This window comes from Calidris pugnax, unplaced genomic scaffold (assembly GCF_001431845.1).
Source record: "Calidris pugnax isolate Ruff unplaced genomic scaffold, ASM143184v1 scaffold154, whole genome shotgun sequence".
Lineage (NCBI taxonomy): Eukaryota > Metazoa > Chordata > Aves > Charadriiformes > Scolopacidae > Calidris > Calidris pugnax.
The window spans coordinates 623,396-639,695 of NW_015090890.1; the positions used below are offsets into that span (position 1 = coordinate 623,396).

At 40.5% G+C, this 16,300-nt stretch overlaps 1 protein-coding gene across 1 annotated transcript in view; it reads left to right on the forward strand.

Moving 5' to 3' along the window:
- KIF13B (kinesin family member 13B) overlaps positions 1-16,300 on the forward strand; it is a 159,595-nt gene that overhangs the window by 84,855 nt on the left and 58,440 nt on the right. Inside the window, 5 exon segments of the mRNA XM_014947668.1 lie at positions 1,025-1,137; positions 1,571-1,682; positions 7,398-7,610; positions 11,029-11,139; positions 14,347-14,481. Coding sequence (XP_014803154.1) covers positions 1,025-1,137; positions 1,571-1,682; positions 7,398-7,610; positions 11,029-11,139; positions 14,347-14,481 — 684 coding nt within the window.

Genomic DNA, 16,300 nt, shown 5'->3' on the forward strand with positions numbered 1-16,300 from the left:
TGCTAAACGCCTTGATTTGCCGCAGTTTGTCGTTCAGTTTTTGCTGTGGCACATACTTACCATACACATTTTTTGTGTGGTCATGGTGAGCCTGGATGCAAGGAGGTAGTTTTGAGTGTCTTTCCTGCATCTTCCAGTGACCACTGTGTGAGTTTCTGGCACAGATTTCTCTGTTTTCCCATCTGCTGGTCCTTTCAGTCCTGGTGATGACACATTTCTGTATGGCTTGATGATCACACTATGCTTTGAGAGGCTTAGAGTAACATTTTTGAAAGCATATTGATTTGATATGAAAGCATATCTAATTAACCCATTCATTTAGGGGAACGTAGCACTTTGCAACTGTGATACTGAGATTCTAAAGTCATAGATGCTGCAGAAAAGCATGATGTAAGCAAACCGTTCTCAAAGACAGCGTTAGCTCTTCAGCTTCAAATTGATATAGGAAATTCATGGAGTGTTTCAGAATGTCATTTCAGGTCAAATATGACGAAAGGGTTTATAACAAAGTCTGTGTTACAGGATTGAAATACTCACACAGCTTGGATTCCAGGAAGAATTAGGATATAGGAGACCTTGCGATTGTAATCGTATTCACAAGTGCTTCTTGCCATGTTTATTCTCACTTTCTAAAAAACGGAATGGAAACCTGGTATAAAGCCTGAGACTTTTTGGAGACTGTTTTCAAGGTGATAAAACAAAGGCAGAGCTTCTGTCTGTCTTTGTGACTCCTTGGCCTGTGCTAAGTCTGCATATGTTCTTGCTTTAACATTTGACTAACGTGCCCCGTGTTTTTCTCCTCTGGAGATTTCTGAGAGTATCTTATGTCACTTTAAATCCTCCTGTTGTTTCTTGAGCAGCAACTAGCGAGTTATCACAGAATATTGTTCAAGTACAATGATTTTCAAAGCTGTTAGAGGGGCTACACCGAGAAATGAAGCTTGATTCTTGTTTGAAAATGTGTCAAACTCTGTCACTTAATTAGAGTGAACTAACAGTAGATGTTCTCTGGTTCCTTCTGCAGACCTCGGGTGAGAAGGTGGGCAAACTGAGTCTGGTGGACTTAGCAGGTAGTGAAAGGGCAACTAAGACTGGTGCTGCAGGAGACAGGCTGAAAGAAGGGAGCAACATTAACAAGTAAGACTCAGTGACTATTTCTTTTCCTTCTTTTCATCAGTAAAATCATGACAGCTAAATGCAGTACACTCATAAAATAGGATAAAATCAGTATAAGCTCTTATAGCTGGTTTTCTTCTTCCCTTTTCTCTACTTTTCCTTCAGACGTACAATACTCTTAGGTGTTTGAATGAGATCTCTGCCTATTTAAAATTATTGGGGTTTTTTGTTCTGTACTTGTGTTCCTGCAAATTGCCACATGATTGCATTGTGAAGACATGATTATTAAGGCTGAAAACACGTCCTGAAAATGAGGAGTAGAGCTTTTGTGAGAAAAGAATGATCAAAACTGTACTGGGAACTTTCTTCTCGGAGCTCATTTTTGGAGAAAAAGTGACTGTCTAAATATGCGTTTGACTTATGAATATTTACACTTCTTGTATTCTCTGTGCAGATCTCTTACAACTCTTGGGCTGGTTATTTCTGCACTGGCAGATCAGGCTGCTGGCAAGAACAAGAACAAATTTGTTCCTTATCGTGATTCTGTGCTGACTTGGTTACTTAAAGTAAGTACTCTGATCTCGTTGTTTTTTAAAGAGAAATAAAAGGGAGGAAAAGGGGAGAAGAGTCCCTTTCAATGGAATAAAATGCTGTTCTTTTGACTTGTTTTCTGGTTTTGATGTTAACCATAATGGTCTTTGGAAAATTAGCTGGATGTTAAGCCATTAGTATCTCTAAATATGATCCGTCTTCTGCTGACCAGTAGTGGCCTAAAAAATAAGGAATTTTTAAAAAAAACACTGTCTTTTATGGGTGAGTTTACATACAGCATCTTAAAAAACAGTCTTTTATGGGTGAGTTTACATACAGCATCACACACAACGTTGGGGCTAATGAAATCTGGGCTATAGCCGCATGCAACTGAATTTTACATCCTGGCCTGGTTAGCTGTGAAGATTTTGATCAGGACTATTAGCTTTTACTTATTGTCTAATATACTTGTTAATATATTCTGCTTTTGTCATCAGAGTATAATTGCAGAGCATTGTCCCAGTTACAGTGGGACGGACAGGTCAGAAGACTCTGTACTTCCTATTCATGTGAAATAAGCAGTAAAATCATTGTCTGTACTGCACAGGGCTCCATTTGGTGTTCTTCAGGGGGGAAAAAAGAGCGTGCTGTGATGGCACACGGATGAAGGTCTATAAGGTCTAAATGAAAAAAAACAAAATGTTAAATATGAGTTTAATTAAAAGGCAAGCTTCTGGTCGTCTTGTTCTTCCCACTTACAGTGGGAGGGACAGGTCAGAAGACTCTGTACTCCCTATTCAAGTGAAATAAGCAGTAAAATCATTGTCTGTACTGCACAGGGCTCCATTTGGTGTTCTTCAGGGGGGAAAAAAAGAGTGTGCCGTGATGGCACTTGGATGAAGGTCTGTAAGGTCTAAATGAAAAAACCAAAATGTTAAATACGAGTTTTATTAAAAGGCAAGCTTCTGGTCTTGTTGTTCTTCCCACTTCCTACCTACAGTGGCCGTAAAGTTTGGGTTTAGGTACAGTCATCATCTGGACTTTTCCCGTTCTCTGAAAAAGTGGCAAACACAAATGTAGCCACATCTTGCCTGCTGGTTAAAGGTGCCTTGTCTTTCTTAGAGCGTGCTGTGATGGCACACGGATGAAGGTCTATAAGGTCTAAATGAAAAAAAACAAAATGTTAAATATGAGTTTAATTAAAAGGCAAGCTTCTGGTCGTCTTGTTCTTCCCACTTCCTACCTACAGTGGCCATAAAGTTTGGGTTTAGGTACAGTCATCATCTGGACTTTTCCCGTTCTCTGAATAAGTGGCAAACACAAATGTAGCCACATCTTGCCTGCTGGTTAAAGGTGCCTTGTCTTTCTTAACTTGCCTGCTACAGCTTGAGCAGTCTTGCTTGACTTGAATTTTGAAAGATTATTGACTAAGGTGTCATACATTGGTACCTGACTCAGGTTTCATTTTTGTAACCCGTCATTTTGTTAAAATCTTTCTTTTTCATCATTTGATTGCCAGAATGCTTGGTAACCACATCTCATAGAAATACTAACCAGGTTTCCTTTTTTCCTTGCACTTTGTTTGATTATTATCAAGGAGAAACTGAAATACTTGTTAGTAGAAAGATATAATCGAGGGAAAAACAGATTTTTAGCACCACCAGCCTTTCTTTGTCCTCTTACTTCTGTAGGTGCTCTGGCTGGATTTTGTTGTCTCGGATACTCTGCTTTACTTCCCCACCCATTCTTAGCAATGTTTTTAAATGTTGTTTGAATTTGGCATCCCTGTGATTTAACTGCACACGTGGGAAGACAAAGAACAAGTTACTTGCAGGTTATACAGAGGTGTGGAAATTAAAAAGGGTGTTTTCCTGAAGGAGATCTGAAACCAAAGTTGACTTCAATACTTCAGTAAAATAAAATCTCTGCTCTTGTAACCTCTTGACACCACAAGCCTTTTCTTTTATTTTTCTCAATGCTGTCTTTCGATGAGCCTTTCAGCATGGCTACTGTGAAACCATTTATGTCTTCTCCCCAGTGTAAACATCACAGATGCTGGACATCAAATAGTACGGTTGGGAGGGCTAGAGAGAAATCAGAATGGTGTAGCAGAAATAGTGTCTGTGCTTTTCTGCAGTAAAACAAATCCTCATCTCACAGCGTTCCTTGCCCTAAGACTTTCTTAGTGTTTAAATATATACGTGCCTCGGTGTATTTACACTGAGTTTTTAATTAAACGAGTGCTTTTTTGGCTCTCTAAAGATGGGACTGGACCCAAAAGGTTCACTTTGCTCCCGTGACACGTGTGCCCAGGTTCCTGATGGGGCTGCAAGAATCCCCATGAGCGGAGTGGGATTTCTAATCCTAACAGATTTCTAGCCCTGGTGTTAGAATTTGTTCTGCAGTTCTATTTCTAAACAAATTCTTCAGGCGGGCAGCGATTCCTGTTCAGCACCTGTCTGACGCATTGTGGCCGCGACGACGACGGCCGTTACACAGCACATGCCTCCCCTCCCAAAGAGAAGTCCCACTTTTGTTCTGCCTTCTTTCAGGAAAACCTTCTTTGTGCCTCTGACGTCCAGCCCTGTTAAGCGCCAACAAAAGATTTGGGGCTTTTCGGAGTTTTTACAAACAAGCTCTCATTGAAGAGAAGCTTTATTTTGAAAAGGGAAAATTTAAACCTTTTTTTTTTTTTATAATTAAAGATCAAAGGAAGGGGTTTATTCATTTATAGGGGCCTGCTTGTAGAAGCCATGAGCTGGTGGGTTATCTTACTCTCTAGCTTTCAACTAGAAAATTATGATGCCAAGGTGGAGTACATGTGTTCTGACACTAGGACTGTCTGTCGTATAGAGTCTCTCCACAAACCTGAGAAACCAGGAGAGTTCAGGAGACTTCAAGATCTACCAGTTTGTGTTTGATTTTGTTGAGGCTCTTTAGACAAAAAGTGCCAGGTGAAAAATATTTTTGCAAGAGGAGGCTTGAGGAGTGATGACATGTTGTGTGGGAAGGAAAATTCCTTACCAACGCTTTTGCCTCTTGGTTTTATCTGATTCTATTGATTTTAAAGATCTCATTTTCCCATTTTAATCAGAAGCCCTGTATGTTTTACTAATGGCTACTTAAAAAACCAGAATTACGAATCTACATTGTAAGTAATCACAGTAATCTTGGTACTAGAGAAGACTGTGCTAGTTTAGTATTAGAAATAACTAAACTTATTTATTTCCACTCTGTGTGTGTCTATCACATGCAAGCCCAGCCTTTCCAGGGTAATTTGCAGACGCTGTCTTCACTAACGAGAGACTGGCTTACTATTTATCTGGTTTTCTTGCTTAACATTAAAGAAACCAGTGAAATCAGCCCAACGGTTTTAGACATAAAACTTTATCGGACAGTCTGGCATCGGGCCTGAATAATAGCTACAACCCAAGAGAAACTTCACCCAATTACAATGGGTGTATTGTGAATTACAGTGTATCACTCTAGCAGCCTTCTCAGCTGCCTGTACAGCAGAGTTGCAATTCAAATAATGAATTAATCCTATTTTGGAACTAATTAGTGCGGCGAAGGAGGTTCCCAAAGTGCAAACTGCTGAGGTTGGATTTGGAATTGGAGTACCTGGCCAGCACCCTGAGAAATTCATCTTTTTATGCACAACAGGGATTGTAGTTAGAGTGTCATTCCTAATTTTTGAAAACTGTTGACGGATTGAAGAAAAGTCCTGGCTTCTGTAGAGCCAGAAATCCCATTGAAGGAGCCACGTGCTCCTGTTAGTCTTTTTAAAGTTTTCAATAAATGCTTTGGAAAAACATCTGTATGTTACAGAGTGGATCCTCCCAAGCCATGTATTTGTTGGAGTAAACATTGGCTGCTCCTCAGATGAGGAAAAACCTCACGCTGGTGGCAGTCAGAAGGCTGTTATTTTCAGTTGAATTCTCTATAAATACTCTAACCTGCAATGCTAACCGTGCTGGTGTACCTCACTGTGCTGAGCACTATGAGCCCCCACCTGGAGTGCTGCCTCCAGCTTTGGAGTCTTCAGAAGGACATGGAGCTGTTGGATGGGGCCAGAGGAGGCCCCGGAGATGCTGGGAGGGCTGGAGCCCCTCTGCTGGGGGGGGGGGCTGAGAGAGTTGGGGGGTTCAGCCTGGAGAAGAGAAGGCTCCGGGGAGACCTTGGAGCCCCTTCCAGTCCCTCAAGAAGGGGGGCTCCAGGAAAGCTGGGGAGGGACACTGGATGAGGGAGGGGAGCCCTAGGAGGAGGGGGAAGGGTTGGACAGTGAAAGAGGGGAGATGGAGCTGAGCTGTGGGGAAGAATTTGTTTGGTGGGAGGGTGGTGAGAGCCTGGCCCAGGTTGCCCAGAGCAACTGTGGCTGCCCCATCCCTGGAGGGGTTCAAGGGCAGGTTGGAGGGGGCTTGGAGCAACCTGGTGTGGTGGGAGGTGTCCCTGCCCAGGGCAGGGGGGTTGGAACTGCATGATCCTTAAGGTCCCTTCCAACCCGAACCATTCTGTGCTTTATACAAATGAAATTATAATCTCAGCCCAAAGAGCCATCAGCCCTTTTGCGTGACCAGAGGCAGCAGAGAGCTACCAGAGCAGCAGCATCGGTCTGTGTGGTCAGTGCGTGTCTGCCCGCTGGAGCAGCCAGGCTGCTGTCAAATTATCTTAGGCATCACGGGGCAAAAAAAAGAGAGTCTTAAGGAAATACTTACAGGGGCGTTTTAATGATTGCTAGGGAAAGCTACGTGTGCGCTGTGTAATTGAAATGGTTAGACAAGCAGCTAATGTAGTCAGATTGTTCTAATGGCAATGCCTGACCTAGATTTCATGGGTTATTGAAGATGAAAGTTAATAGCATGGTTCATCTCAGAAAGGGATATTGGGTAAAAAAATAAAAAATAATAAAAAAAAACCAAAACAAAACCCAGAAAACCCTCACCACCCCAAACAAACCAGAAAGATTTGCTGCAAAATTGAAACCAGAATGTTTTATCTTTTAGACTGGCCAAAAATGTAAGCCACAATTTTGCAATCAATAAAAAGATTGAACACTGCCCCTTCTTCCTTCCTTCCTTCCCCCACTCCCCCGACACGCTGCCTTGCAGGAATGTGGTTTCACACCCTTCTTCTCTGTCAACCAAATTCCAAAAGGGTAATTTCTTACATAACTCGATGTAGATTTGTGAGCTGTGTCAGGAGGGGGAAGGGACGAGCCTCATTCTGAAATGTTTATAGGGATGAAATCAACCATATTGTTTATGTATGATCTTTAAGTAATTTAAGTACTTATTGGAGACATCTCACTTGCAGTCTTTAAAACAAGGTATTCTGAATTCATCATGATCTTTCCTGGGCTCCTTTGATAGTACCTGGGAAGTCTAATGCTGAAGTGCTTACATTTATGGTTTATAAATCTAAGTAGTAAACATAGAATTAAACCTTTTAAGCCCTTACTAGGCACCATAAAACCCCCAAATGGACTCTTTTAATTCCTGTTTAAACGAAAAATTATTCTGAAAGCCAAGAATGGCATTTCCTAAAAAATATATTGAAAATATCAACTTTCCTAGATTTACACAGCCGAAAATACTAATTTTGAATGGAGAAGCTCTGACAAAAATGTTTCTGTTACTAGTTTGCCCCCATCTACTCCCAGCCCTTGGTTATTATTTGCTGCCTAAGTTCATTGACTGGGTAAGAGGGAAGATACCTTCTGTTCTAATTTTGTAATCTCTACCACTTTCCAGGATAGCCTTGGTGGTAACAGCAAGACCGCCATGGTAGCAACGGTGAGCCCAGCAGCAGATAACTATGATGAGACCCTTTCAACGCTGAGGTACGCAGACCGGGCCAAGAACATCGTTAACCACGCGGTGGTCAACGAAGACCCCAACGCTCGCATCATTCGGGAGCTCCGGGAGGAAGTGGAGAAGCTGCGGGAACAGCTCACAAAAGCAGAGGTAGAAATTTAAAGTCTGGATTAAGCCAATAGGTCCTGTAAACCCCGTTGTCAGGACTTTCTTTCTTTCTGGCTCTCAGAAATGAATGCCACAAAGAATTACTACGTGGGTATCTAGGTGAAATCTCCCTTTATATCACTTCTTTACATTTTTCTGTGTATCAGTCTTGAAACACAGGTGATAACATGAGATGCCAGATGCTGTTCGAACACCTCGTTGAGCAATCTCATCGTGAGATTTGTGAGATTCTCTTTCTGGCTCTCAGAAATGAATGCCACAAAGAATTACTACGTGGGTATCTAGGTGAAATCTCCCTTTATATCACTTCTTTACATTTTTCTGTGTATCAGTCTTGAAACACAGGTGATAACATGAGATGCCAGATGCTGTTCGAACACCTCGTTGAGCAATCTCATCGTGAGATTTGTGAGATTGTATCTCACAAAAACATTGTGAGATACAGATCACAAGCAAGAGGACATGGAGCAGGAATAGGGGTGGAGTCTGAAGATTGTGCAGTTTATAGGCAGAGCTTTGCCAGTGTATTTTAAGAATTCAGTGTGGCTACATCCTGTAAGATGTGAATTCAATTAAATAATGCTTTGCTTACAAGCTGTAAGTGTTCTCAACAGTTAACATGTAGAGTATCTGCATAGCTACCTCAACGGAATTGTGCAAGGAGCATGGTCTAAATGTTAGATGAAGGCCTAGACATAGTGTCATTCTGAGTTCTGATCTCAAATGGGACAAAATAACAGTGATATAATCCGTCTGTTTCACAATTCAAAAAAAAGATGATTACAATATTTGCCTCATGAGGTATTCAGGGAATGCTGGCTGTGAAATTAGAAATGACCAGTGAATTCTGGACTGTTCTCATTTAAGCTGCCTAGTATGCTCAGCATCCTATAAGTATATATCAATTTATTTAAGGTATGTCAAGTTAAATACCTAAAAATTCCTCTAAAATACAAACCACAGACTTTACAGTACTCTGAGAGATGCAAACACGCCCTATTTGCTTCTATTGTGAGCATTAATGCCAAAATAATGGCAGCTTTCCAAAGTAATGAAGTAGTGTTTCCTAAATATGAAGTAATAAATACTTCCTTTCCCAAGTACTAAAATCCCACCCTAGTTGTCATCTCTGTGGCACTGACAGAGCATGGAAAAAAACGGTGTCGTTTGCTATTAAGAAGCTGCACAGTAAAGGTCAAACCCCACACTGTCTTGTACTCCTTTCAGTTTATTCCTTGTTCTTAGTTGTTCCTTTCTAATTGTTCTTACAGAAATGTGCATAAATAATTGTTTTAAAGTCACCAAAAACATTGACTCGTTTTGACAGTCAGGTTACATTTTCAAAGCTCATTTCCAAATATAGAGGTTACCAAGTTATGGTCGTGTTCTTTGGGTTGTTTTTTTTTGCCTTTTGGTGTCAGTATCCTTTTTTCTCCTTAAACAATCAAGGCAGAACAGAACTTGACAGTTTACTTTTTTTTTCCCCCGCCAGGAGAGTAAGGCATTATCCTCTTTTCTCCTTTTCTTTTTTAATCCATGGATTTTTATCTTTCCTTGTCAAAATTAATATCACATGTTTTAATTTGTCTGTTCCAAGACAACTCATTTGTCCTTCCTAAGATGGGAATTTGGACTTACAGCTTTGAGCTGAGGAGCACAACTGCTGCTCTGCTGTGAACCTGGGCCCTTATATCTGCTGTTTATATTAGCGAGGTAGGGATAAGGAGAATTATTTAGCTCATTTTATAGTTGAAGCATATGAAAATGTTGAGTAATTTTGCCCCAATCCAAATAAATTGACAAGACTTAGACCTTGAAAGTGACTAGCCTTCATCTTCTTGTCCTGCTCCACAGTGTCCAGCGCCTTTGCGCTCATCATGTTTTTTCAGCCATAATAAGTCTTTGTTCTGGAGATTGCCTTGGCTTCACTTGCCTTCCTGGGTGGGATTCACAGAATCATAGAATGGTTTGAGTTGGAAGGGACCTTAAAGATCATCTAGTTCCAACAACCTACCATTGGCAGGGACACCTTCCACTAGACCAGGTTACCCAAAGCCCTCCCTTTTACCCTGTATTTAGATTTGAGATATTCAATCAGAAAAAGACTACAGGGGACACATCAGCTGACAGTTCTGAGGCTGTTGTGTCTCGAGGCAGAGGAAACTCCTGTCATAAAACAGGATTTTCCACTCCTGGCACTTGCTCCCTTTCTTGAACGAACTGCAGTGTAATGAGGCCACTCTCTTTGATTTGGATTCCTGTGAGGATTTTGGGGTTTTGTGGTAAGGAAATATCTGATGGGGAGCGATGCTTGCATTGTTAAATTGGCATTGCATAAATACCTGCCAGCCAAAAACATTTTCGTCTTGTTAGCAGTAATGAAATAATGACATGAAGAAGTCCACAGGCTTCCTGTTCAAGGTAGTACAGGAGGAATATACCAGTACGAAGACTGGAAGAAGTAAATATATGTAGTATAAAAATGTTGATGACCTTTGATGACCTCATCCAAAAGCTTGATGAGTTTTTGGAGTGTTTCTCAAGTTAGTCCTTGGACGGAACATGAGCCTTTGACTGTTTCACAAAACAAAGTTAGAGCTGTGATGGCTTAGCGAGAAGATGGAATTCCAGCGTCCAGAAGCACATCGTAAGGCTTCTTTGATATTTCCTCTGTAAAATGCAGCTGTAGAGGTGGATAACCAGAACACCTCGGATGCCTTGGTATTTGCTATAGAAAGAAAATAACTCATAGAATCATAGAATAGTTTGGGTTGGACCTTAAGAATTGTCGAGTTCCAACCCCCTGCCCTGGGCAAGGACACCTCCCACCAGACCAGGTTGCTCCAAGCCCCCTCCAACCTGCCCTTGAACCCCTCCAGGAATGGGGCAGCCACAGCTTTTCTGGGCAAACTCACACCCATCAGGCCATATCAAAATGAACAATAAAAATATTTTTAGTGGACTTGTAGTTGAAGTGACTGAGATGTTGTGTCATTTTGAGGGACCGACAGCCAAGACGATGGTGGCCAGCGAGGTTAGCGGTGTCTAAGAAACAAGATTGACTTAGACATAAATCATTTGGGATATTCATATTGGGTTAGAAATGAGCTTAGTTTGCTTTTGAATATCTTTGTGCAAATCTGCCAGTATCATGTGATTGTCTGCATTGAACTATCTAAATTCCCCTTTAGCATCTGTACTTGAAACTAATTAAACTTTTTGATGGATTCTGCATTTATGTGTGATATGTGTTTTAAAAAACCTTTTACTTACTGGTAATTATGCCTTGGAAAATAAGTAAAGTTATGCTTCTTTTTTTCCCTATCTGTTGTGTGACAGCGTTGTGGAAAAAAACAAAGCACAATAAGCTTTCTTGTTTTATTTGCTTTTATTTCTGCAGGCTATGAAATCACCAGAATTAAAAGAACGATTGGAGGAGTCGGAAAAGTTGATTCAGGAAATGACCGTGACCTGGGAAGAAAAATTAAGAAAAACGGAGGAGATAGCACAGGTTTGCTTTCTTTTTTTTTTTCTTTTTTTGTCCCTATTTTTTATGAAAAATAGGTTTGTTTGCTTTGTCTGTCAGTTCATGGAGATTGCCTGAATCTCTCCCCACATTTATGGGTAAGTAGGTCAAGCTTACTGCCCTTTTGAAAAGCTTCACTTAATTCCTGTGATAGCTGGGTGCCTCCCAGATTACTATTCCAGCAACAATAATAAATTGTCACTGTATGCAAATGGAGAAGTTATTTAAAAAAATAATAATCCACGGATGAGAGGATTACAGGGATTTGATATTCTTCAGACAGTAAAATGGTTGTTTGTGATGAGAGATGGAGCATTGAGAGCGTTAAATGCAAGGTTACGTAGAGAGTGCCTCCATACACAAGGCAAAGGGCATTCAGAACATGAAAAAACCAGAACACTTCAGGGTCCTTGTGTGTTTTAATACCTCCTACACTGATATTTAGGGCGTCAGACTGTAATTGAATGTGATGGTTACGTTGAAAAAATTTTCAGGTCACCACGATTATTGCATGACACCTCCAATTCTTACGACACAAATGCTGATGTATATATTTGCAGTAGGGAGCTTTTGAGGGGGAGGACTGTGGAAAGGTGATGAATAGCATGTAATAAATAAGGAGGAAAAAGGAGCCTCCGATACAAAGCCCTTTTGTAGATGACACAATCAGAACAGACTCTGTTGACTTTAGTTTTAAAGGTCCATTGTAAGAAGTGCTGCTCGTGACTACAAGGGCTTCCTGGCTGTTAATGCAGATTCGTACCATGCTTTTTCCTCCCTGTGTCTAAGGGTGAAAAACAATAATAGTGATGGTGATGATAATAAAAATAAAATTCTTCTTACATACTACACAGTAGTTTCTAGGCTTAAAAACCCTGCATGTGCAAGGAGGTTGAAAAACCAGAGTGATGGGCTCAACGCTACAGCCTAAATCTGCCTTGATGTTTGCACGTAGCTGCTCACTTTAGTTCTCTTCCTCTTGGTCTCTAAATTCTCAGCCTTTTATGATGTTTCGGAGCTGGGAGTTTCATTAAGCTTGCAGCTGTGGAAAAAGTGATATTTTCTTTTCTCAGAGGAGGGATAAAGATTAGTGCTTGTGCAGTATAAGGCTGTTTCGGGACCGCTTGGAAGGCAGTGGAAGGAACCTTCTGACATCTTCAGTAGGGGTGGTGGGTTGAGCCTGACTGGACACCCAGTGCCCACCAAAGTTGGTCTGTCACTCCCTTCCTCAACTGGGTAGGGGGAGAAAAATATAATTAAAAGCTTGTGGGTTGAGACGAGGATAGGAAGATCACTCACCAATTACCATCACGGGAAAAACAGACCCAACTTGGGGAAATTAGTTTAATTTATTACCAATCAAATCAGAGTAGGATAATGAGAAATAAAAACAAAATCTTAAAACACCTTTCCCCTGCCCCTCCCTTCTTCCCAGGCTCAACTTCACTCCTGATTTCTCTCCTCCTTCCTCCCAAGTGATGCAGGGGGATGGGGAGTGGGGGTTGTGGTTAGTTCATCACACCTTCTCTCTGCTGCTTCTTCCTCCTCAGAGGAGGACTCCACACAATGTTGAGGGAAGGATGGTTCCTCACAAAGCATGAGGGCCACCGAAGAGGCAGTTTGTTGAGCTGGTGCAGCAATAAGGGCTCAAAACCTTAAAGACTAAGTATGTAAATAGGCAATTTTTCACATTTTCAGTGAGTAATTGAGATACATTAAAAGTATGTTGAATATTTAAGTTAATTAAAATTAGGTGTTGAGCAAAAATTAACAGAAACTGGCCAAGGCCTCCTTCGTGCAACACGTTCTTTATCTCTTTCTGTGGATAATAAGGAATTATGTGAAGTTCAGAGCCTGGCACTGGTGATCGGAAGAGAGATCTTTGACATCACACTGCAGTTTTTCCTCTGTTCTTTGTTTTTCTCTCTCTCTCTCGTACACACACACACGACTCTTCCTTACAAGGACATTATGTTGGTTTTGTAAGTGTGTGGGGAGACAGGGTAGAGAAAATCAAGAGGAGTTCTGTTTGTTCTTTTTTGCTATTTTAATCTTCACTAGATCTGGTACAACTCCAGTGCTGAACAAAGAATTATACTGAATAATATGATATAGTAAATGTTTAAATACAAAACAGAGTGGTAGGTAAAGGTTAGAACCTTAATAAACATACCAGCATTATTCCTATATAATATCTGCTAATTTTTTATGATTTTTCTTTAAGTCTCAGCATCATGGGAAAGGCCTCTGCGAGTCTCGTATTTTTTTTACTTACTTGTTTTCCCCTCCCCTGTTTCTGCTTGTATTTTTTTTCACTTACTTGTTTTCCCCTCCCCTGTTTCTGCTTCCCCCTGCTAATTCTGCGAGAGGCCTCCCATGTTTATTTTTTAAATTTTCTTTGCTAGTTGTGGATAGTGAGTCTGGTTTCAGTTTCTGTATGATCCTGGGAACAATTCTCAACGTTTCTATCTCAATTTTTTTTTTCTTTTTGTGGAAGAGTCCCTTTCTGTTCTTAAGTCAGCAATGTTTAATGTTCCTCTTTCACTGCTCTAGTCTTCACCCAAACACTTCCCTTTGAAAGATGTACATTTTTGCACAGTAATGCTTTGTTGTTGAATTCTATGAAGTCTATTGACGAGAACAAAACCCCATCCAAAATGCTACTATTCTTGTTCAGCAGGAAGTGTTATTTGCATTACTTAAATAGCAGGTTGCCAGGTTTTTGTCATTTTGATTGCTCTGGAATAAAAGATAGACATGGAGCTTGACTTGGCAGGGATTTAACTTAACTTGTTGCTTTTTAGCTCCACAGAGAAAATAAAGGGCTCTAGAGAGGTCTTTGTGGGAGCCTTTTGCTGTTCCAGTGAGGTCATGGAGAAGCTCCTACAGTACTGCAGTGTCCTGCTCTCAGCTGCTTTTTTCCTTTTTCACTAGGAAAATGCAACCCTGCGAGACCACAGCACGTAGCCCTCTGAGACCAGAGGTGGAAGGACAAGAGAAATTACAAACACTCTGATCAAAGCTTGATATAACTCAGGTTTTTTGTGTCTAATCCACTGCAGAAGAAAGAGTTGCCTGTCTTCAGAAGTAGCTGCCCATCGTTTTGGCTTGTGGCTTTGGCAGATGGGAATGCATTTCCGAAAGGCCGTACATCAATCAGCTTAATTTTTTTTGATGGCTACTCTCTTGCAGGAGCGTCAGAAACAGTTGGAAAGTCTTGGCATATCTCTTCAGTCTTCTGGAATAAAAGTTGGGGATAATAAGTGCTTCCTGGTTAATTTGAATGCAGATCCAGCTCTCAATGAACTTCTGGTATACTATTTAAAGGTAAAAATAAATATTGAGATATATCTATATATAAAAAAATTTTAATAGAAGTAGACTTGCCATTGGCAAGGTTTACTAAGAGAATATTATAAAAATTGCATATCTAAAGCCTTCTCTGATACTCACTGCCTCATTGAAAATAATATGAGGACAATCTTTTTATTGCAAATTTAATTCTGTGTATCAGAGAAAGGCTCGGGGGTTTTATATGTTGGTTTTTTAAAGAAATTTAGAGATGCTCTCTTTTATAATCTGTCTTCTGGGGTTTTTTTATGCCAGCTTTTACAAGGTTTTACCCAGAAAAGTGTTTTATTTGGGTGTATCACTAATCAGCTTGCTTCTACATGTGTAGTACAGACTTGAGTTTATAAAATGCATTTTTATTCCTCTTTGTGCAACTCACCAGGAGTGAAAAAAAAGTTCTTTTCTGTCTTAGCACTTTTGCTGATGTGCCATCCCCTTTCCTGATGTGCCATCCCCTTTCCTGATGTTAAACATAAAATGCATAATGTGACTTTTGGACTCTGCACTGAAACATTTGAGCAGTTTATTCCGGTTTAACAAACTGTAGACGTGACCTGGAGTCAGGAGGAGAAATGAGATGATACTACCATTTTTAAGTCACGATTTAGAATAGCAGTTCTAAAAATTTAGCAGCGTAAGAACATTGGCAATTTGAGCTTCACACTAAATCATTCTTTTCTCTTTGAAGTGGTCTGTAGGAGAATCAGCAATCAGGCTGAAAGATGGTTTTGGTTTAGTTGGTCTTAGGGAAAACGTGATCTTCTCTGATACCAGTCATAGTTGCTGTGTGATATCTCAATGGAAGCAAGGGAAAGAACTTTCTTAGCGTTGTATCTATTAAAAAGCATTAAAAAGGACAGAAAAGCTGAGGTTTTGGGAGAATAATTGAATCCTTTCCAGGCTCCTTGCACGAAGGTGCCCGGAGCGTGACTCCAGCTGCTAAATCAGCTTCTGTGGCCTTCGCTGGGGACACAAAACAAGGGTACATCAAAGCCAAACCCTGCTCAAAAACAGCCCTTGGCCCGTCAGTACCAGCAGAAAAATCTCAGGTGGTACCGAGCTACTTTCCATTGCCAGAGAAAACCCCTTTGCATGGGGTAGGTTTGGGGAATTTCACTTAGTCTTTAATTTTTTGTTATTTTTTTATAACACAAATTCTTTTTGTCGGTTGAGAACTTTGGTGTAAAAATCCCTACTAATTTGCCTAAAATTCTGAGGTTAAACCATCTGGCTTTCCAGAGTAAATATCTTGCCCACATTCTCCTCTAATTCTGCGAGAGGCCTCCCATGTTTATTTTTTAAATTTTCTTTGCTAGTTGTGGATAGTGAGTCTGGTTTCAGTTTCTGTATGATCCTGGGAACAATTCTCAACGTTTCTATCTCAATTTTTTTTTTTCTTTTTGTGGAAGAATCCCTTTCTGTTCTTAAGTCAGCAATGTTTAATGTTCCTCTTTCACTGCTCTAGTCTTCACCCAAACACTTCCCTTTGAAAGATGTACATTTTTGCACAGTAATGCTTTGTTGTTGAATTCTATGAAGTCTATTGACGAGAACAAAACCCCATCCAAAATGCTACTATTCTTGTTCAGCAGGAAGTGTTATTTGCATTACTTAAATAGCAGGTTGCCAGGTTTTTGTCATTTTGATTGCTCTGGAATAAAAGATAGACATGGAGCTTGACTTGGCAGGGATTTAACTTAACTTGTTGCTTTTTAGCTCCACAGAGAAAATAAAGGGCTCTAGAGAGGTCTTTGTGGGAGCCTTTTGCTGTTCCAGTGAGGTCATGGAGAAGCTC